Source organism: Canis aureus, chromosome 14, assembly GCF_053574225.1.
Source record: "Canis aureus isolate CA01 chromosome 14, VMU_Caureus_v.1.0, whole genome shotgun sequence".
NCBI lineage: Eukaryota > Metazoa > Chordata > Mammalia > Carnivora > Canidae > Canis > Canis aureus.
The window spans coordinates 22380994-22405475 of record NC_135624.1 but is presented as its reverse complement, the minus strand read 5'-3'; the positions used below and the strand labels follow the sequence as shown (position 1 = coordinate 22405475).

At 33.8% G+C, this 24482-nt stretch overlaps 1 protein-coding gene across 3 annotated transcripts in view; it reads right to left on the bottom strand.

Annotated features, from left to right (window-relative positions):
• The window catches only part of MTBP (MDM2 binding protein), a 70786-nt gene that overhangs the window by 43001 nt on the left and 3303 nt on the right, over positions 1-24482 (bottom strand). For all 3 annotated transcript variants that reach the window (XM_077847084.1, XM_077847083.1, XM_077847085.1), the window contains exons 3-11: positions 22863-22936; positions 22619-22767; positions 20597-20655; positions 18683-18827; positions 17608-17725; positions 16597-16731; positions 14943-15037; positions 14073-14145; positions 8213-8330 (exon numbers count right to left, since the gene is read on the bottom strand). In XM_077847084.1, coding sequence (XP_077703210.1) covers positions 8213-8330; positions 14073-14145; positions 14943-15037; positions 16597-16731; positions 17608-17725; positions 18683-18827; positions 20597-20655; positions 22619-22767; positions 22863-22936 — 966 coding nt within the window. The remainder of the gene's footprint in view (positions 1-8212; positions 8331-14072; positions 14146-14942; positions 15038-16596; positions 16732-17607; positions 17726-18682; positions 18828-20596; positions 20656-22618; positions 22768-22862; positions 22937-24482) is intronic.

The following is a 24482-nucleotide window of genomic DNA, read 5'->3' as shown; positions in this document are numbered from 1 at the left end:
TTGTGTGAACATATGTTCTCATTTCTCCTGGATAAATACCTAGGAATAGAAATACTGAGTTGCATAGTTAAGTGTAAGTTTAACCGCTACACTGTTTTCCAGAGTATCTATGCCATTTTACACCATCACCAGCTATGTGTGAGATTTGCAGTTTCTTCACATCCTCATCAACATTTGATAGTCACTGTTTTTAATAATACCCATTCTAGTAAGCGTATTATAGAATTGCATTGTGGTTTTAATTTGCATTTCCCAGAAGACTAATGATGTTAAACATCTTTCATGTACTTTATTAGCTATTCATGTATCTTAATGAAATGTCTACTCAAGTCTCTTACCTATTAATTGGGTTGCAAGAATTTTTTTTTTTATGTATCTGTCCACTGTTGACATGACTGGAAATGATGTATCTGGGTGCCCCAGTTGGTTAAGCACCTGCCTTCAGCTCAGGTCATGAATCTCAGGGTCCTGGGATCAAGCCTCACATTGGGCTCCCCCTCAGCAGGGAGTCTGCTTCACATTCTTTCTCTCTCCCTCTGGCCCTCCCCATTTCTTGTTTTCTCTCTCTCTCAAATAAAGAAGGAAAATAAAAAACAAAAAAATAGGAAATGTTTTTTCTTAGCAGTTTTTAAAATTTTTTTCTGGGGTGCCTGGGTGGCTCAGGAGGTTAAGCATCCAATTCTTGATTTTGACTCACATCATGATCTCAGGGTTCAGGGATCAAACCCAGGTCAGGCTCCATGCTCAGCAGGGAGACTGCTTGTTTCCCTTTCCCTGTGCCCCTTCCTCTGCTCCTGCACACATGAGCTCTCTCTAAAATAAATAAATAAATCTTTTAAAAAATAAAATTAAAAAAATAAATAATTTTTCTTAGTGTTTTTTTTTTGAAAGTAGACATTTTTAGTTTGGGTGAATTTATAGATTTTTTTCTTTTTATAGATCCTTTTGGTTGATATATTTTCTTACAGGTGTTTTATAGTTTTAATGCTTGCATTTAGTTATATAGTCCATTTAGAGATAATTTTTACATAAAAATCTTACATATGGATATCCAGTGCTTTCAGCACTGCGTTAAGGAGACTTTTTCCCATTGATATCTTTATTTCTATACTGTTCCATTGATACATGTATGTTCTTCATTCAATACCACACTGTCTTGAATACTGTGGCTTTATAGCTGTGAAGTTGTGAATCAGGTAGTGTAAGTTCCCAAAAGTCATTCTTCCTTTTCAACATTGTTTAGCCATTCTAAGACCTTTGCAATTCCATATAAATTTTGTATCAGTTTGTCAATTTCTATGAAAAGTCCTCTTGGGATTTTGTTAGAGATGAATTAAATCTATGGGTCAATTCAGAGGGAAGTACCATCTTAATATAGAGCTTCCCAATTTACAAACACGGTGTATCTTTTCATTTACTTCTATTTTCTTTATTACTCTCAGTAAGTTTTGTAGTTTTCAGTGTACAGATCTTGCACTTCCTTTATTAGATGTAGTCTTCAGCATTTTATTCACTGACTTCTGGTCTCATTCCTTCTTCCTAATTAACTTGGAATTAGTCTTCTAGCTTCCTGAGGTTCATGTTTGGATTACTAATTTTAGATCTTTCTTCTGTGATAAGCATTTATGATCTTCTTAGTACTGACTTACATGCTATCCATAATTTGATATGTTTTGGTTTCATTAGTTAAAAACATTTTCTAATTTCCCCTTTGGTTTCTTCTTTGACCTATGGGTTATTTAAAAGAGTCTAATTTCCAAATATTTAAAGTATTCCTCACGTTGGTATTTGCTAACTTCTAATTTAATTCTATTGTAATTTAAGAACATACTGGGCATTATTTCTACCCTTTTAAATTTATTAGCCTTAGTTAATCACTTAATATATACATGGTCTATCCTGGGGAACATTCTATATATGCTTAAAGACAACGAGGACGCCATTGAATGGTGTATTCAATAAAAGTTAACACAGTAAAGTTGGCTGACAGTGTTCATTACCAGAAGTCCTACCATCTGCAATAATGCCCTGAATGCAGTGTCATTTCATTTTAACCTATTAGTTTCAGCTCATTATTTTGAAACACTTTTATCACACTGATTTGAGAATCAAGAAGGCACATGATTCATCAATTCAAAACATTTCATTAGTCCTTATTAATCTAGTCCCTTTAAAAATTCTTTTACTAGAAGACACTTGTCTGTCAACAAAACAGTAACTTTTTTCAAGAGTACCTTTAAAATATTTTCTTTCAAAAGAATTCCAATTAAAAAAAATGAGACAACAATAGAACTCAAGATTGTAAAATTATCTGGATGGTCTGTGGATACATTCAGACTTGGGTGAAAATTCTGATTGTACCCTGTGATATTAGAGAAGTTTCTTGATTTCTCTATATTTCAGATTATTCATTTGTAATGTATAGTTAGGCAATGATCAATATTGAATCTTTTGACAATTCTGTAAAACTTCTCTGTGAACATATGGTAAGCCAGGCACTTTTCATTACACTACTGGCTTTTCAGTACAAGTTTTACATATAGAAGCCTTTCTTCAGAGTAATTGTTGCATTTGTTCATACAGTTATGTTTTTGTTTTTAAAGATTTTATTTATTTATTCATGAGAGAGACAGAGAGGCAGAGACATAGGCAGAGGGGGAAGCAGGTTCCTCACAGGGAGCCTGATGTGAGACTCGATCCCGTGACCTAGGGATCATGACCTGAGCCAAAGGCAGATGCTCAACCACTGAGCCACCCAGGCGTCCCATGTTCACATAGTTCTTTTGCATTTTTCTTAGTATCATAATACTTTCTGGCTATTTCACTGAAAATTACTGTTAAAAATCATTCTTTGGCTATGTTTAATTTAAGCATAATTCAGTTGGAATATTGTTTTTCTATTTTAGGTCAAACCATATGCAACTGCTGATACCTAACAATTTTTGATATACAAGTACAGCAATACCATATGGTTCAAATTAATATATATATGTATGTTATTTCATCAGAGATGATTTGTTAAACCTAAGGAACTGACAAAAACTAGGGCAAATATTTTGATTCACACTGTATGGGTGGAATCCATTCAAAATTTTTTTACTTTTCCAGACAACAATTATCACTACCTGGAAATATAAATCTCATGTATTACTTAACAACTATTTTTGAGTACCTAATAAGTATCAGGCACTCTTCCAGGCACTGAAAATAAAGAAATGAATAAAAATAAAAAACTCCATCTTGTCTCCTCTGGCTTTGAGTGAGAGAAAAAGACACCTACTATATTAGGTCTGGTAAGTACTAACAGGAAAAAAAATAAAGTTGGAGAAATGGATATAAAGTCAGGAGAAGAGTCTGTTTGCAATTTTCGATGGGATGGCAAATTAGGTCCTGAATGAGAAAATGACTGGAGTAAAGGCCCCTCAAAACTGAGAGGCCTAGCCATATGGCTTCTGGGGTAAAGTCTAAACTCATTACCTCCACAGTTATGTAAGCTTCCTGAGAACATGGACTTTGTTCTATTCACTGTTGGTCCAGCATGTGTAATAGTGCCTACTGTACTGTGGATATTCGATAATAATATCTGCTATTTAATGCAAAACTTCTATTTATATAAACAAATATTTAATGCAAAACTTCTATTTATATAAACAAATACATACAAGTGCTTACACATACTTCAAATTGTTGTTTTTACCACAAATGTTAGCATAATAGTCTTTCCACATCTAACTTTTTTCAAGTACTATCTCTCCTGGATTTATGGTTGGTTGCTATTGAATACAATGGTATAATTAAGTAAGACTTGTAATGGCCTCTTGATATTTCTTTCTTTTTTTTTTTAAGATTTTATTTATTTACTCATGAGAGACATGGAGAAAGAGGCAGAGACATAGGCAGAGGGAGAAGTAGGCTCCCTGCAGGGAGCATGATGCAGAACTCGATCCCAGGACTTCCAGATCACAACATGAGCCAAGGCAGATGCTCAACCACTGAGCCACACAGGTGCCCCTCGATATCTATTTTCTATTATAGTTTAAATTCCAGAGGATCCCTGGGTGGCTCAGCGGTTTGGCGCCTGCCTTTGGCCCAGGGCGCAATCCTGGAGTCCCAGGATTGAGTCCCGCGTCAGGTTCCCAGCATGGAGCCTGCTTCTCCCTCTGCCTATGTCTCTGCCTCTCGCCCTCTCTCTGTGTCTATCATAAGTAAATAAATAAATCTTTAAAAAAATAAATAAATAAATTCCAGGAAAGGAGGAACCAAGTCTACCTTGCTCATTACTAATCTCCAGATTATTTTACCATGCCTGATACATAATATTTACTCAATCTCAAAAAAATGAATGAAAGGTGTGACTGACTAAAGGAATGAATGAATGAATGAACAATAAGGTCATAAAGGATTAAAATCAGAGAATAGCTTAAAGGAACCATATACAGTTTAGCATGGACGACAGGGGAGATGCAGAGCCAACAGTAAAGCAGAGCTGGACATAATGTAGTAAGTTTCAGGAACACAGAACATTGATTTAAGAGTTTCATCTAATAGTTGATATCTTTAGAATAGTGAGAGAAGCTACTTGTAGTGGCACTATAATGGGATACGATGTTTTCCTAAGTAAGAGCTATTAAAACTTTATGCTAGCTAAAACTTGGCTCCTCATTTACAAAAGGAGTTCTGTCATGAGATAAATAATTTCCCCTACAGAAAGGGCTATGGGTAGAATAGAACTTAATAATCAGCTGTCCAATTTGATTGTTTCTACTTCCAAGATAAAAAAAAAAATACTGTAAGGTAGCAGCATAATCAGCATTTAATGATACAGCCTAATCAGTAATCAACAATCTGCCTTGGAAGATTGTCATGTGATATATGTCTTATTATTCAGAAGTTACCAATATTAATCTCCAAATTTCAAGAGGTGCTAATTTAAAGAAATCAAATCAAGTCATATGCTAAGGTAGTTTCTTTTTTTCTTTTTTTAAGGTAGTTTCTTAAAGTTGCAATGAAAAGCATGGGAAAAAATCCACTTAAGAATAAATTCTAAATCAATAAATTACCTTTATAAAAGTTACAAAGGAAAAATTAATAATGGGCTGTCCAGATCACAGTCAAGTTTAATTAGGAGATATTAATATTCAATTCATAGTAAGCCTTACACACGTGTAATGTTGAGAAATGGATAAATATTATCCTAGGATTTCATGTAAAGTAAGTGAAATTGACTACTGCCACCTAGCAAATCTATTTCTGTTTTTGTTTTAGCATCTGCCAAAATCACCATGTATACATCTATTCCCTGGGAGGAGTTGAGTAGGGTCAAAGCCGCACTTCTTTATGTACTAGTACAGTGCAACAAACTATATTAACAATACCTGTTCCTCCAGGAAGCTGTTCTGAATTCTTACAATTATGTTAGGTCATACATTCTGGAAGTATCTTTCACTTCACCTTCATACTGTTGACTAAACAGAGTAAAAAATGATTTTTCAAAGTGCCTTCATCACTTGATTGGGATCGTGCAACTACTTTGTCAAGTGGAAGGACCAGTTTGACTCCCCTTTATTTCCCACACTGGTAATATGCAATAAATGGTATTTTGTTGTTGATGTTAATGATTATAGCCCCCTAGGGTCTTCCAACTACCATCTGCTAAACTACTTTTTAATTTTTCTTTCACTTTTACCTTAAACACAGGTATTTCTGAAGATCCTAGCTTTGGCTCTCTTCTCTAGTCATGCTGTGGTTTTGTCTAGCCACTCCTAGGGCATCAACTATTACCTGCACACAGTCATGGTAGGCTTTTACATTGGGGGCTTCTCTGCATTCACACCCTTGTCTAGTCACAATCCCCCTATGAACCTGGGCCATTCTTGTGAGTAGCTTTAAATAAAAGAATACAGTAGAAGTGACACTGGGGGATCCCTGGATGGCTCAGCAGTTTGGCCTTCGGCCCAGGGCGTGATCCTGGAGACCTGGGATCAAGTCCCATGTCTGGCTTGCTGCATGGAGCCTGCTTCTCCCTCTGCCTGTGTCTCTGCCTCTCTCTCTTTCTCTGTCTCTCATGAATGAATAAATAAAAATATTAAAACAAAACAAAAAAAACAACGAAGTGACACTGGGCCAGATCAGGGACTAAGCCTTAAAAGTCCTAGAAGTTTTGATTTTTGTACATTTTGGAGTCTTAAGCCTCCATGGAAAAATTCCAGCTAACCTGCTAGAGATCACATGAAGAAAGCATGGGGCAAGGAAAAGGCTCTGAGATTATATGGAGAAAGTAAGATAGCAGCCACTGCATCCCAAGCTGAGTTCAACTTTTGAACAATCCATAAACTCAGTGCAGCTGCATCAGTGACCCCTGGTGAGAATGGCAGAAGAACCATCCAGGTGGGGAAGCCTGGGTGGCTTAGCGGGTCAAGCTTCAGGCTTCGCTCAGGTAATGATTCCCGGGTCCTGAGAGCAAGCTCCTTGCTCAGCGGGGAGTCTGCTTCTCCCTTCCTTCTGCCCCTTCTCTGGCTCATGCTCTCTCCCCTGCCCACCCCCTCAAAATAAATAAAATCTTAAAAAAAAAAAAAAAAAAAAAAAGAATCCACCCAGGTAAACCTAGTTCAAAAAGCATTTGCTCTTTGGGACACCTGGATGGCTTAGCAGTTGAGTGTCTGCCTTTGGCTCAAGGCATGATCCCAGGGTCCTGGGATCAAGTCTGCAACAGGGTCCCTGCAGGGAGCCTGCTCTTCCCTCTGCCTATGAGTCTGCCTCTCCCTCTATGTCTCTCATGAATAAATAAAATCTTTAAAAAAATAAATAAAAATAAAATGAAAAAATAAAGCATTTGCTTTTTGAAGCTACTTAGTTTTAGGCTGGTTTGTTACAAAATAAATAAAACAGGTGGTAAACTCAAAATCTAAATCTCTAGCCCTGACCATTCTCTAGGCATAATAGACCTAATTTCAAACTCTAAATTTAAATTTCCATATAGATATCATCTCCATTTCAAATTCAACATTTGCTAAGATGGATTTCAGCATCTCACCTATATAATACTGTGTAAGCTACCGATAAAATTTGTACTCCTCAGGATTCTATGGCTCTGGAATCTTTCTAGAGACTTCTTCTAGAACGATCCAGGTCAATGTTTCCATTCCAGATCTTAGTCCCTTCATACCATGGGACACGAAAACTAACTATAAGCTCAAAGATAATTTAAAAAAATTATTGGCCAACCACAACAACAGAAAAAACCAAGTACATATAAGCAAACTATGAAGAAGCACCATTTAGCTATACGACTGGGGCAAGCAACTAACATTTTGAGGCATAGTTACCTCAAAAAATACTAAAGTTTGGATATAAATGGTGTGATTTTACAACAGGTTTCATCTTTATAATGACATTTTCAATGTAATAAAGCATTAGATGCAATACAGTGCAGTGATTAAGAACAAAGCCTGGGTTCAAATCCTTGGAGAAGTTACAGAACTATTAACTGTCGGAGCCAGGATTTGAACCAAGATTCTGCCAATTAACAGCTCTGTAACTTCTTCAAATCCCAATTTCTGAATCTGTTAAATGGATATAAAAATAAATTTATAGGGCTATCATAAGAATTAAATGAGCCAATATAGAACACTGCATAGCATATAATTGTTAAATAACTTCTATTTCTTCAGAAAACTATAATCACAAGGTTTTATGTACCATATGATAAATTAATCCCTTTCTTTTCTTTTTTTTTAGATTGTATTTATTTATTTGACAGAGTGAGAGAGAGAGAGTGCATATGTGAGCATGAGTGGAGGTCAGGGAAGAAGGAGAGGGAGAAGCAGACTCCCCACAGAGCAGGGAGCCCAACGCAGGGCTCGATCCCAGGACCCCAGGATCTTGACCTGAGCTAAAGGCAGATGCTTAACCAACTGAGCCACCCAGGCACACCTAACTACTTTATTTCATAAATTTCATTCCTGAAATGTCTCTAAGAAACCCATGTTTGATATAATCAGGTATCTACTTAATCAAAATTGCCTTTAGATCGCTGGTTATTTTTTTGAATATATAAGGTAGCATATACTTTGTTGTCACTAACAGTAGGTTATTAGAGATAAAAAATCTTAAAATGCTGTGGCTTTGTTTTAAAACTAAGTAATAAATAATATTTTCTCATAAAGAATGTCATCTCCATTTTATAAAACAACTTAAAAAATTTACTACTTACCACTGATTGTCTTAGGCTTTTTAGCTATGTATTCTCTCCATTTTCTTGAGCTGAGTTGGCTGGGAGGTGGAATAATTATGTTACTAATAGTACACGGCAATACAAAAAGTGCACCAACCTAGATAAAACAGAACGTATTTTTAGTGACTTAACGCACTGAAATTAATTCTTAAATAGTGTCACCTGACAATTTTCCACTCAAATTTCACCTATATAACAGGTACTTTTTCATACTCTCTCACAAGTCCACTGTAAAAACTGGAAAACCAAAAACAATATCCAAACTGTTAGGAAAAAAAAAAGGTAAAAAACCAGACAAAGGTAGTCAGACACAGACAGCGTTTTCCATTAACTTATGTATTTCTGGGCAGCCTGGGGGGCTCAGCAGTTTAGTGCTGCCTTCGGCCCAGGGCATGATACTGGAGACCCGAGATCGAGTCCCACCCCGGATCAAGTCCCACGAGGCTCCCTGCATGGAGCCTGCTTCTCCCTCCGCCTGTATCTCTGCCTCTCTCTCTATCTCTCATGAATAAATAAATAAAATCTTTAAAAAAAAATTATGTATTTCTGAAAACCTTGTTATTCACAATATTTGCTTTAAGTTCAGGTTGTAGTGTCATTTCTTTGTATATCTGCAAACAGTGAGAGAGGCTGGGAATGCCATCATCAAAAGATTTTTTCATACTTAGCCATAATTTTATAACCTTTTGACTGGATGGATTATTGTTCTGGTTTCAAAATTACAATACATTTGTAGGTAATTTCAAAATTGCTGTTCCTAGAAATCAGAGATTTAATGCTACTAAAGTATAAAATGCAAAGAAACCATGAATCCTATGCCAGAGAACATACAGCAGCTTCCAACTGATTTATGAGAAAATTCAGCTCATTCATCTTTGCATTCCCAGGGCTGGGCATAAGATGTTTATTAAATATTTCTTTTTCCCAAAGCCAGCATATTATATTTATTTTTTTTAATTTTTTTAAATTTATTTATGATAGTCACAGAGAGAGAGAGAGAGAGAGAGGCAGAGACATAAGCAGAGGGAGAAGCAGGCTCCATGCACTGGGAGCCCGACGTGGGATTCGATCCCGGGTCTCCAGGATCGCGCCCTGGGCCAAAGGCAGGCGCTAAACCGCTGCGCCCACCCAGGGATCCCGCATATTATATTAGGTAAATTCTCAATTCGATTACAAAATGAAATAAAACAAAGTATACTTTGAAAGCTACATTTTGCCTGTTTGGTCAGAAATGTAAGCTTCAACAATCAGCAAATCCCAATAAATATCATTTTTTAACTCTGGGGAAACTTAAGTATGATATTTTATAGATCTTAAATCTAATGAAAAATCACTTTTAATTGTCCTTTGTAGATGAATGAGTCTCATGACATATATGAATCTAAGTCAATACTTTAATATATTAGTTTTACTGCTATTTATTATCTGCTGTATTCTTAGATATACAAATAAATATATTAGGAGCAAAAAAAGGAAAAATTAAATATGTTTATTTTTCTTTGTTATTACAGCCATGTCTTTTTATTCTAAGTCAAATGTATTTCACAACGTAGAAGACACTAAAAATGAAAGATATTAGCAACAGTAAATAATCATTAAGTATAAAAAGATCTAACTTTTGAAACACTAAATTCTAGTTCTTCATACCCGCATGAGTAAGACTATATAGCCTAAAATGCATAACAAAGGTGTTTAGCACAAAGGATAGACAGCTGTATACTAGATCAGGGCCAGTTATACCTTAATTATATAATTATTATAGTTATTACTCAATACATTAGAGATGCTAAATGCAGTTCAATGCACAACTTAAAGCCTGATATTATAAATGTCTTACCCAGCCAAAGAAATAGCCAAATGTCTGAGACAGCTTATTCTTGAACAGATATTTGCTATAAATATGAAAATAAATATTTCTAAATCCCATAAGCTACAATTTCCTATAATACATTTATGTCAATTGTTTATAATGGGTTCATAACAAACTTCGATTCTGATAATTTGTTCTCACGCACTTATCATTAGATACACTCTGAGACTTGAGGATAAGGCTTCTAGGTTATCATTCTATCCCTAAAATTTAAAAATCAAATACCATTTCAAACCTGAATTTTGAAACCTTGATTCAATCTTTTCAGTAGGCACAACCCAAACAAGCAGGCACTAAGGCGATCATGTTTCTAACTTTGCAAACTCTTTCCTTAAAAAAATATTTCCTAGGGTGCTTGGATGACTCAGTGTGTTAAGCATCCAACTCTTGATTTCAGCTCAGGCCATGATCTCAGGGTTGTGAGATCAAGCCCTGCAGTGGGTTCCAAGCTAGGTGTAGAGCCTCCTTAAGAGTCTCTCTCCTTTTCCCTCTGTCCCTCTCATCACTACCACCCTTCACCCACGCCACTAATGCTCTTTTTCTCAAAAAAAAATTTTTTTTAAACAAATGAAACAAAATAAAAAAAACTTCCTGGTCATACAATTGATTAGTAGATATCATGTTCCCTTAACAATCCTCTTATTTTTTAGTAAGCTAATAAAAGGTTTTATTTTTAAAACCTACTATAAAAGGTTTTTATTTTTATTCTGGGGCTAATCAAAGTTTTTTTTTTTTTTTAAAGTCAGAATTTAACTTAAGATCATATAATCACTAGACTTTAAGTACTATGAAAGCTTCCTAAGGAGGGGCCTTGTCCATTTTATTCTCTCCAGGATCTAAAACAAGTACCTGGCACACACAACAGGCAGTCTCTGTCCTAGCATCATACACAAAATTGTTGAATAAATAAGTGAAGCTCAAGTTATAAAGCATTAGAAGTATTTCAAAGAATGAGCACACAAATCAAAAGTACTTTTTCAAAAATGTAAAAGACTAATTATGACCCAATATAAAAGGAAGATACAGTGCTTCACATTTAGAGCTATGTTAGCTAAATTATGTTTCCAAAAATCATCCCTTTTGCTGCATTAAAGTAGGACATCTATATAAAGTTCCATCACTTATTTGTCTTTTATTCATAAAGAATATTCTAATATTTCTTTAAATGTTTTATTTATTTATTTTAGAGAAACAAAGAGTGAAAGCATGCAAGCAGGGGCAGGATACAGAGGGAGAAGGAGAAAGAGAACCCGAAGCCGACTCTGCTGAGCACAGAACTCAACGCAGGGCTCAATCCCATGACTGAGATCATGAGCTGAGTCGAAATCAAGAGTCAGGTGCTCAGCCAAATGAGCCACCCAGATGCCCCCAAGAATGTTGTATTGTCATTGTCCAAGAAGCAATAAAAATGATAATCTAATATATCAAATTTAAAACGAAACAATTGAAAATACAATATAAATATTCCAATCTGGTTTTCATTGCAACTTTTGAGATGAATAAAACAGGGATTATTACTCAGAGTTTACAATTTTAAAAAGTTTAAAGCCAGTGAGTGGTAGAGCTAGCTAGGACTTAAATCTAAGTTTTCTGAAGTACATACACTCTTACTTGAGACTTTCTATTCTATCATACTCCTCCCTTTCCCTATCTGATAACACAGGTGAGGTGACTAATGATAAATGATATTCTCATTTTCTAGAAAAAAGAGGCCCCCCAAAATTAGGTGAATTAGATAAGGTTACACAGAGAACTATCTAGTTACTTGAGTTGAAATAGGAACAGATTTTTTTTAATTCTTTGTTTTTTTTTTAACTATACAACTTCACAAGACTTCTATGTGCATATTTTTGTAAAGATGTATGATCTTGCTAATTTGTTTAAAGTAGATCCTCCATGTTATTACTCTATTGTAGTCTGCTTATTTTCTTCAGAGTTCTTTTGTTTGTTTTGGAGAAAGCGGGAGTGTAAAGGGTGAAGAAGAGGAAGAAAGAATCTTAAGGAGGCTCTACACTTACTGCAGAGCCCCACATGGGGCTGGATCTCATGATCCTGAGACTATGACCTGCGCTGAAATCAAGAGGTGGCTACTTAACCAAATGAGCCACCCAGGCTCCTGTTTTCATAGTGTTTATTATTTTTCCCACCAAAATATAAGTTCCATGAGGACAGTCCTCATCTGTGCAATCCATCACTGGATCCCTAATGTTTAGCACAGTGTCTAGCACATAATAAGATACATGTTAGACAAATAAAACATAAAATTTTAAATTTCACATTAGATATACTTTGAGCATAAAAACATTGGCTAATATTATACTTCAGGCTATTGCTTCAAAAGCTACTTTATCAAATAAACATTTAGGCACACTTATTCAAAACTTAACTTTATGGAAGAGGCTGAAAGTCAAATTTTAAGATTTATTTGATAGAGAACATGCAAGGGCGAGAGGGGGAATCTTAAGGAGGCTCCACGTTCCAGGGTGGAGCCTAATCAATGCAGGGCTTGCTCTCACAACCCTAAGATCATGACCTGAGCCAAAATCGAGATTCAGATGCTAACTGTAAAGTCAAAATTTTAAATTACCATATAGTCAACCATCTTAAGGCCAAAATCATATTTCCTTTATGTATCAAATTTCTAAGGGAATTATAACCAATATTTGATTATAGTGCCATGGGGAAACTATAATTACAATAATCATTTTCCTCCCTGTAGAATTGTTTGATATAGTTTGTCTGTTGTTAAAACAGTAAGGTAATGTTAAGTAAATACTGTCAATGAATATTCTGTGCATTAAAAATTGTTTTTGGGGATCCCTGCATGGCTCAGCAGTTTAGCACCTGCCTTTGGCCCAGGGCGTGATCCTGGCCTCCCGGGATAGCGTCCTGCGTCGGGCTCCCGGCATGGAGCCTGCTTCTCCCTCTGCCTGTGTCTCTGTTTCTCTCTCTATGTCTATCATAAATAAATAAATAAATCTTTTAAAAAAATTGTTTTCATAGGGGCACCTAGGTGGGGCTCAGTGGTTGAGTGTCTGCCTTTAGCTCAGGCCATGATCCTGGACTCTCAGGATCAAGTCCCACATCAGGCTCCCTCATGTGAGCCTGCTTCTCCCTCTACCCCTCTCTCTCTCTGTATCTCTCATAAGTAAATAAATAAAATTCTTATGGAAAAAAAAATTATTTTCATAGAAACACAGTAGTTAAACAACCAGAAAGAAAAGCAAACTTTTAGTTTTTCCCATTAACAACTATACTTGACTTCAAATAGATGACTTTGGGGTGCCTGGGTGGCTCAGTGGTTTAGCGCCTGCCTTCAGCCCAGGGTGTGATCCTGGAGACCTGGGAACGAGTCCCACATCGGGCTCCTTGCATGGAGCCTGTTTCTCCCTCTGCCTGTGTCTCTGCCTCTCTCTCTCTGTGTCTCTCATGAATAAATAAAATCTTTAAAAAACAAAAAAACAAATACATGACTTAAAATATATATATATACACACACTGAAATAGACACATATCTCACAAACATCACCAGAATTAAGAAAGAAAAACTGAAAACTTCCAAATGAGAATACAGGGGGGGCTTTGGAAGTTTTTCTTACTTCCACCCACCTGTCTTACCACAAAAAAGATAATGCAAGCATATGAATATCTTCTCACATAACTGAAATGAGATGTTGAAGGAGTAGATTAACAATAATAATGTGTTTTCAAATTTTAAAACAAATGAAATTGTCAGTCATGAAGCTTATTTTTGAAAATCTCTTCTAAAAACTCAACATCATTTCATGTCTGCAGAGGACTTTGGTGTTATTATGGGAAGTCCAAAGTATCTTAATATCAATTAGGACCAAAATCCTATGTTAAAGAAGTATATTTATTATGCAAAACAGATTAACAAACTATATTCCTTTTTTCACTCATTCTTAAACATTATATTAAAAACTAAAGAAAACCAAAAATACCCTATACCTTGCCACGCAGAGAGGAAATCTGCTCCAACAACAACACGGAATTCTGTTTGGTATTGTTTTTTGTCAGCCCTCTGAACTAAGGAGTTAAAGAAATGATGAATGATAACCACAAAACAATACTACTCCCTAATACAAGTTTGGTCCTCTAATTCACAAGGTTCTTAGATTATTTATTAAAAATTTTAACTGTAGAAATTCATAATTACTCCTTTCCTTAAAGATAATTATTTTTCTAATGCTGAAAATATACCAAGAAAAGAGTGCTTCTATGAAGAGCAGCCCTATAAACTATCAGAAAAAGAGATTTGTAAAAACTGTAGTTTCTACACAAAAGAACACCATGCGAGTGTTCCATTTCCAGGCAACAATTTCTTTTTATACAAAATGTTCTGTTCTGTTAAGTGTATTTCTAAAAATCCTTTTCTTAAAAGAGAGCCTAAAAATGTTGAATATTTGCAGATACATGAGATAGCATTTGTATTTACTTAAATATATAAAAAGATACAGTGGACTGGTGCTTATATATCTGTCCTGCTGATGACAAGAGAACCATATAAACATTTCAGAAGTATATAAATTACTGTTTTTCTGCACATATTCCTAACATTTCTCCATCCTCCCTACCCCATTAGCAATGAATAGCAATACCAGAAAGTCTTCGGCCTATTTTAGAAGCAGAAGTATAGTACTTGAAGGAGGTTTTCTTTTTGAAAGTTGTAGGATTTCCATTGAAACCATGGTAATTAAAAATATGCTGAATATTATTAAAGAAAAAACCCCAGTACAGTCAAATATCAAAATATGGAGGAAACAGTCTACCAGAAACAGAAAATGTAATCTAAAAATGAACATGTAAAGAAAAGGATACAACTCAAATTCGAAGTCCGACATATAGCAGGAGGGTAGATCTGATAATTTTATCATCTGCACAAATTCTAAAGCAGGGCCATAATAATGGTAAACCTAGGAAAGAAATAAGATTACATGATACTTTAAGTTCTATAAATAAAATAAAAGTTAACAAATTAGTGATTACAATTTAAAACTTTACAAATTACAAATTAAAACTTTAAAATGACAGGTGATCCAAGGGGCTAAGATGTTGAAGAAACAAATTTCAAGGGTTTGTAAGACCGAGAAAGAAAACTCTCCAGGATAAACTTATATCGAGTGGTATACTGAAATTTAAAAAACAAACAAACAAACAAACAAAAAAACACCTTGAAAAAAAAGGTAAAAAGTTAAGAGAACTAGTGAAGCCAAGAGCTCCACTTAGAGAAATGAGATTGCAGTCTTTGGGCAGAGCCTAAAACTAAGCCAACACTGAGCTAGTGAAGGAGGACAGGTGCTTTAGGAGTTGAGACCACAGTACTTCACAAAAAGGATAAAGAAAAGCTAACACATTTTGAGAAGACAGCCCAAAGATTTGGGCAGAAAATGGAGTGATTTCACCATATGTGATCATGTGTATATATATAGACAAAAATACATACACACACATATACAGTATATGTATGTGTGTGTGTATACCTGTATACGCAGAGAGAGACATTTATTGAAGAGGTTGTACCCTAAGATTCCTGTCAACAGCAGCAAAATTTAAATAAATTATTCATGGTATACTATGAAAGAAGAGACACTGAGGTCATCAATCTTATAATCTTTAGAAAATATGTAATATTCCTGTGAAAGATGGCCATGGCAGGTTACTTAAAAGTAAGCAATTCTGAACAACTACTGGGAAATGTGTTTGCATCAGAAATATGTCCTTTTGGTAGTACCCCTTTTTCAGAAAATATTACCCATCAATCTGACATCCTTGTAACTTCAATGACTGTTGTTTTTGCACATTCTTGAATTGTATCTTTTAAAGTGAATTTCTAAAGTGCTTTTATACAAATACCCCCTTATGTTGTTTTTACCAATGTTAAAAAAAAGCCAACTAAACCCTTTTAAATTGCATTTCATAATTATTTGCATTTTAAGAATGAATGAAGATATGGGACACAAACTAACACTTCCTAAACTGTGAATGAAGCAAATGTCAGATACTGTAACCTCTTTCTTCATTTAACTTTTGTAATAACTTCGTAAGGTAAATATGTTATTGTCTTCATTTCACAAATGAGTTATTCAATCTACCCAGGTTACAATACCTTGTCAGTGACAGTGCCAGATTTCAAACCCAGGTCTACCTAACATCAAAGCCTATTCCCTTTCCAGTGTATCATATTCCCTCCAATCCAGTCTTAGAAAGGTCTCATAGCAAAGACCTAACCAAAAGAAGTTTACTGATCTAAAGTTAGGATCATTCCACCATTTAAAAAATAATCTAAAATAATGATAGTTTTGCCAACATTCAATGCTGGTAACATAATATAATTGAAGCACTTAATTATAATTATAAAAATTATGCAAGCGAGCATATTTAAGTATATATATTAGTTTCAAGATTCAAACATCTTATAAGAACAAAAATATGCACGAATGGATGATTGCAAAATGAATTAAACATAGTTTACCTTTGGCAAAATATTCTTATCCTTTGATGGTATTACCTTGTTGGTTAGAATGCAAGGATTTAAATTAGATGTACTAAAATTCTTGGGTGTAACTCCCTTTAAACAAAATTCAGGAAAACTAATTTCAACTCCAAACTGAAAAGAAACCAAGAGAACACAAGTATAAACAGCATGAATAAAGTTACAAAGATGAATACATCTGACTGCAATGAAAAAGTTGAGAAGAAAACCACAAGGAAATATATTTTTGATTCCTCAGCTCAAAATGTGGTTCTTCCATTTATGTACACATCCTTCCTATTTCAACTTACCCATGGATCTTTTCATGAAAAACTTTCCTTGGTCCTACCCCACCCCACAAGAGTGTATTAATAAGCTCATTCTGTGTAACCATAGAGCCAAACAATCTCCTTTACATTTACTTGTTCAATATCTGGCTTCTCACCAATCTGCAAATTCTGCACTAACAGAGCTTGTCTGTCTTATTTAAACACATCCTTAGGACAAGACCCCACACATAGTTTGCTTTCAAAATAAGTCGCTGATGAAAAGATCAATTTCTGCAGAAGCAGAAATATTAGGGGTGTTAATAGTAATGATAACAATGAAACTAATGTTTAATGAGTGGTTACTTTCTACTTTACATAATTTAACCTTCATAAAAATCTATGAGATAGGAACTATTATGACATCTATCTTGAGCTCCCTGCTTAGTGGGGAATCTGCTTCTCCTGCCCCCTGCTCATGCTGCTCTCTTTCTCTCACTCACTCTCTCTCTCAAATAAAAAAAAATAGTTTTTAAAAAAGTGCTCAGTAGCAATATAACTCAGTACTCAATAGCCAGTGACTATCAGGACAGGCAAAACATTTCCATTATGGCAGAAAATTCTTAGTGCTATTCTAGAACATCTTTATAAGGTACATTTTCATTCAAATTCATTTAAACTATCAGTGTTGTAAATAAAGTTGAAAGGCCTGCTTTGCAAACAGTGATAACAGAAATCCACTTACCTTTCTTTCCCATATCTGAATTTTTCCCCTCCATAATTCTTTTGAGTCAATAGCATTTTTGAGATCTTCTAAAGATACAACATTAGCGGAGAGGTATTCTGCAATTTTCTGACAATTTCTATAAATAAAAGACTATGATGATTAAATACAGGGTTTTATATCTTCCTTAAATTTAATCCTAACAAGCAAAAATGCAGTTTCTATTGCTGCTTTTATCTACTAACATTATAGAACATTCCTTAAGTCAGTCTCTGAGGGACTCACTATTATATGTCCATTCAATCTCAATATCCCTGAAAAGAGGAATTACCATTAATAATACAGATGAAGGAACAGATATTCCTATTACTATTTACTGACTTAAATGTGTCAGATATGCACATATATACATACACATATAGTATCAGTCCTTTATATTTAAAGGACTGCTCACCTAAATTTTTCCCACACAGTTTCATATGGAATTCCATAATAGCACTTATCATAGATGATCATGACTAACAGCATTCTTATTTCTCCTTGTATTTCCATGAACAAGATCAAATCTCACTTTCTTAATCCATCATGCTGTGCTTGGCCTAAAGTTAGCACTTCATAAACATTTGTTAAATGAAGAAAATCATGAAGTTAATAAATCCAAATGAGTATTTCTTTAAGGATCAAAATATACAATTGATCCTTACTAAAACAGCACAAAACACAATGGTGTATACTTGTTTCTACATTGCACAGAAAACAAAAAAATAAATCCAGTGTATCCATGTTCCATAGTATTCATCATAGTGCTCAATGGACAATACAAACCTATTTAAAAGCACACAGTGTATTTAGATAATTAATGCTCAATAATGGTTATAAAACATTGATATTTCCTAAAAACTTAAATATCTCAGAAACAAAGTATGAAATAAGAAAAATCTAGATTCTTCTTAATAGATAAACCTCTACTAACAGGATGACATAAAACTATCTTGTCACATTAAAAAGATCTTCAAATGGGAAATCTATTAAAAAACAAGATAGCATGTTAACTGTAAAAACAGATAACACAGCAAATATGAACGAAGCAACTTACATTTCACAATGATTTCCTGCTATAGTAATTTTTGCTGAATACCATTCCTTCAAATGTTTTAATGCTCCTATAGTAGGTAAACAGTCTTTCAACTTAGGAGGATCTTTGTCAGAAGGCAACAGTATTATATCTATCATTGCTCTACCTAGAAAGAGAATAAGATATTTCCATAATTTTTTTTCAGAAATCTCAAAATAGTACCCCCAATTGAATTTTATATTTATTCAGAAGATAAAGGATTTTAACTTTAATTTCTGAAATTCTTCAAAATAATACACATTTTAGATGTTCAAAATTTTTAAATGTTCATCATTTGACTTAAAGCCATTTTATCCTGAAATAGTATATGCCAGAAAATAATGAACTCTATCATAATTACTTGCCAACTATGCACCAGTGCTTAATTATATATATTGCTCTTGAGATCATCAATGCTACTGTATACCAAACAGAGGAAAAAAAAAAAAAAAAAAAAAAACTGAGCAATTTCAGTATATTTCTCTATACTTAATTTATACAAAAGGGAATGACAACATAAAATTGTAATGTTCAAATAAATTTTTTCTTTATATAGAGCAATTAAACACTCAGAAAACTCAATTATATTGGCAATATCATTAATTCCTAAGAAAAAAGTATAACTTCATAAAACTTCACATTTTAAAAAATTATAAATTTATCAAAGGACCAAGAAAATATAAATGAAAAAAAAAAAAAAAAGAAAATATAAATGAAACAGAAACCAAATAGAAATTTGATAATGAAAGCATTCTAATCTGCCAAAACAGCAACTATATATTTCAGTGAATGTTTTGAATTTGACATATTTCATTTATAAATAAATAAATAAATAAATAATAAAAACTTGATGCTTATTTATGTATTCAGTTATTTTCCATATGGGACCTTTACACTAAAACAGGATCTTGAATATAAGGATTAGACTGTGAGGTATCAAGTACTTCAATGGTAATCACGTATGCTTTACCAATCATTATATACTTAAGCAACTTGTACAATACATGACATATAATAGATGCAACAAGTATCTGCTTAATAAATGACCTTCGGTGATGCAAATATTCAAAGAAAGCTCTTCAAAAGTATTTATAGATGCCAAACTATACCAAGCTTTAGATGTCAGCTCTTTGGCACAAAGAAAGATAAATTTGAGACAGAATACATCTTAAAAATAGTATGATGCAATATTTCACAAAATATGCTTTTCATTATATAAAAAAAATGGGCTCTGTAAAAAAAAAAAAAAGGCTGAGTAAAGGGCTTTTTTAACTATATAACTTTCTATTTGATAACGTATATATACCTCACACCTTACAAGAATGTTATCCAAATGATCTAGGTTAAAGAAGTTATTTCTCCAGGAGGTGTTCATAGGACTAGTGTTCTATAGAATATACTGTGGAAAACAATGGTATATAGTGGAAACATTCTTCAATAATAACTAAATAAGGAAACTGAGATGGGTATTTAATTTTCTAATTTCTAATTTTTGCCTAACTAAATAAAAACAATTAAGAGAATTGTAATGTCTCAGTAATATACTTTATTAAAGTAGTGGAGTGTGTTTTTTATCAACTTCAATTAAAAAATTATTTTTCAGGGTGCCTGTGTGGCTCAGTCAGTTGAGTATCTGACACTTGATTTCAGCTCTGGTCATGATCTCAGGGTCGTGAGATGGAGTCCTGCATTGGGCTCCACACTGGAAATGAAGTCTGCTTAAGAATCTCTCTCTCCCACTCTTTCTGCCCTTCCCTTCCTCTAAAAAAATTTTTTTTTTCATTTTGAACTTCAAAATTAGAAATGAGAACACTAGCATAAAGATTAAATTCATCAGTCATTCATAGAAAGTATAAGATAAAGTAGAAATTATTGAAAAAAGTCATAAAATATTACCAGGAGCCGGAAGTTTATCTGACAACTGATGCAAATTTTCTGCAGATTCTTCATATAGCCTAAAATAAAAGGGAAAGTTAGAAAAATACACACACATACACATTACATATAATCATAATTAGTAATATTAAACAGACCTATGTGCCAGACACTATTATGTTAGATATATCATCTTATTTGATCTTCATGACAATCCATGAGGCACTACTATTAATATCCTTTAAATGATTTGTGTCAGTCACATAATTAGGTGTAAAAGCTAGGTTTCAAACACTGAGTCCAAGGTTTTAGCCATACCCTCAAAAACAAATAACAAAAAAGGGGGAAAAAACACTCTAATTTATACCTAGTGTAATTAAACATAAATAATAACTAATAAACCAAACATTTTTATAAACCCTAAAAGTATTGCCAAAGGTTTAATAGAGAAGGATACTGCTTTTCTCTGTATGGCATAAAACAGCTCTGGCTGGAATGGTGTCCTCCAATTCTTCAAAATCTTTTCATTTTATCCAAATGATGATTTCTTTCCCTCAAAATGTTATTATGTAACATAAAGTTACTTAAATCCTTTGTTATTAACCTGCCATTGTCTAGGAAACTTAAGGCATCTTATGGTATAGTTTCCAAGCTCCCTCTTGTGGAAATAATTATTAGGTAACTTACTAGAAATAATTACCTTTACACTTGTCATCTTTAAATAATGGTGGGCAAACATGGGATTTTAAGAACTCTAAGGCTAGAAGGCAGCTTAGAAATGACCTGAAAGGATCTCAACACTTTACTGATGAGAAAATAAACGAGTGGAGAAATGAAGTGACTGGTTCACAATCAAGAAACTAGAAACTACCTTTTAATGACCCTTCAATACCTTTTCCTCAGTTCTACAATGTCTTCTTACATTAATTATACAAACATATGTAATTTGAAAACGGGAAAAAAGAATTTTTAAAGTCTGCAGTAATTTATAAAAACATAATATGTGAATACTACAATAAACCGAAGTAGGATTTTGTAATAAAATACTATGAGAGACTAAAATGAAAGGTATTAATTTGAGTCAAAGACGGGATATGTCATGAAAAAAATAATCACAATTTATATCACCTAGACCAACTTATATATTGTACCACAATTCAAAAAATCTGAGTGAATCCAATCACCTATATAATCCTCAGAAACTATGCATTTTAAAAGTGTCTAAATGTTCAAGATATACATAAATTGAAGAAATCGTATTTCGACCTCAAACAGCAAAATTAAAAGCATACTTTTAGGGTCTGAGTTTGAATACCAGTTATTAATCTTAAATAAAGTTTTTATTCAAGCTCTTAAAACTCATAATCAAGTAGAATTTATCTTTAAGAAAGTGACGTATTAATTGGAGTATCACTTTTTCCGATTCCTGCAATTCTGTAAGCTTAAAAAACTAAACGTTTTCAGATGCCAATTTTTCCATTTTAAATAGTTTTATTCAACTAGTTTTGTTTCTTTTTTTAACTTTTAAAACATGTGTGTAGCTTCATTCATCTACTTAGATCTAACCTTTTCATGGAGCTTCAGCAAAATTCAAGTGTGCAAAATGCATTTCTAAAACGTAATGCAAGCAAAGCTTTTCACATTTACACTGGCAGGAAATACACAGAAACTAACAAGTCATATTTGGGAGAGTTCAGATTTTTTTTTTTAATGACAAGAATTGCACAGTTCATTTTTTTTAGACAGTTGTTGTAGGTATAAACACTTAAAATTTTCTAAGCCAAGGTGCTTTAACAATATAAATTTTTAAGTTGGAAAGAGCCAGTAACTTGAGATCATAGCTCACATAGAATTCCAAATTAAAGTTCCAATTTCAAATTGCCTGTCTTCCAAGATGAAGGGTTGAAAATTTCAATTAACTAAAATTTCTTTCTGATAGCTGTTAAAACATTTAATCTTCACTCTTGTGGTTAAAATACTAACATTAAATATTTTAAAGATATTATAGAAAGATATCATAGAAAGTACATATCATAAGCATACTCAGCCAAAGATAATGATTCTCTGCTATTACTATCTTCTTCCTCAAAACACTCAGTATTCAAACATTCTTCAATATTTGTTTGAAGAACATCTTCAATTTCATCTTTTTCTGTACCAAAATATATCTCTTCCCAGTCAGAACTGCAAAACTAATACATCAGAAGATTGCATTAAATAATGGATTCTTGAAATTATTTATATTAACAAAGACATTCACTAACACCTATTTTTTCAGTTCTGTTACCTGATAAAATCCATATATTGCCTGTACTGCAAAGAACCACTTCTTGGAACCAGGTATACCGCCTACCGAACATGCTTGAAAACAAAACCATGCTTATTAGAAGACATACCACAAATAAGCAGATGTTATAGCATATATACTTAGAGAATTACATAATTTTTGTTACATATTATACAGTCCTCCAGATGTGTGTGTGTACATATATGCATATACATATATAGAGAGATCTTTTTAAAATCTCTAAAAATTCAAACAGAACAATCTGCCTAAAGAGCAAAATTATTCCCTCACAATGAATAATTTTGTCAAAATCAAAATCTGTACTATTTTATTCATCATTTTAACCACTAAAACCTACCAAAAAAAATATACTCACTCAATTACTACTGAGTGACACAAAACTGTAAGTCATTTTAGGAAAAAGGATTCCCTCTTTAAAGACCATGAATGTCTGGTTCATCCTGGCGACTGAGAGGAGGAAATAAAACCACAGCTCAGACATAGAGAAGATTCTCTTCTTGGAGACCGGAAAGTTATATGAGGATATGAAGTTAAGGGTCATCCCTAGAGTGCATGTCAGGTTAGAGCCACAAAGAATGTAGAACTGTGTAAAGAAACTGAATTCAAAGGAGGGAAGAGAAATATGGTAACTGAAGCTTAACTCATGAAAGCTAGGTAATATGCTACGTGCTTCATTATCACTTTCTGCCAACAATCTCAGCAAAAGACTTTACCTCCTACTTCCTTAAGAAAATAGAAACCATTATTAGGTAACTACTCCCAAACATCCTGTCAACAAATATAGGACACTATTCCCATTCCCATTAAGTCCTTCCTCATTCCTTTCTGTTAGCACATGAGGGGTATTGCCCTTTCAATCCAAAGTCATCCTTCAGACTTCCACTGGGACCCCAAGGCCCTGATTAGACTATCTTTCTTGCATCTTCAAGCTCTCCTCTTCTGTCAGCTCCTTCCTATTAGCACTTAAATTTGCACAAATATTCCTCAAATTAGTAGAGGAAAAAAAAAAAAGTCTCCTTGAAATCACCTCCCTCTTCTAGGCACTACTACTACTTTACTCTTCTTCAAGGGTAAAATGAAAGTACTGTCTACACTTGACTGTTTCTATTTCATCACATTTCCTACTCTCCTCCTTCATTTCCACCTGTTTATCTCCAACATGCCACTATAACTACACTCCCTAAAGGCACCAATAATTAAGATGTTACTAAATGTGACAGCTCTTACTGCTGTTGTACCTGTCCTCTCTCTCAGCAGAAGAGTAAGAAAGGAATCAAAGATGACCCAGTTGTCATCTTTCTCCTTAAAACACTTGGCTTCGGTGGAACCTATCTTTCCAGCTGCTCCTCATGCCTTTAACAACCAGTGCTCAGTTCAGTTTCTTTAAATACTAGGATTCAGTACAAGATTTTCTGCTCTGTTCATGGTCCATAAATAATCTCATCCTTCTTTATGGCTTCTAGTTATTGATAATTTAAAAAAAATTTTTTTAATCTCCAGCCTTTTGAGTTCTGGACACATGTATCCAACTTTTATAAAATATTTTCTTTATGGCTTCTAGTTATTGATAATTTTGTAATTTTTTTTTAATCTCCAGCC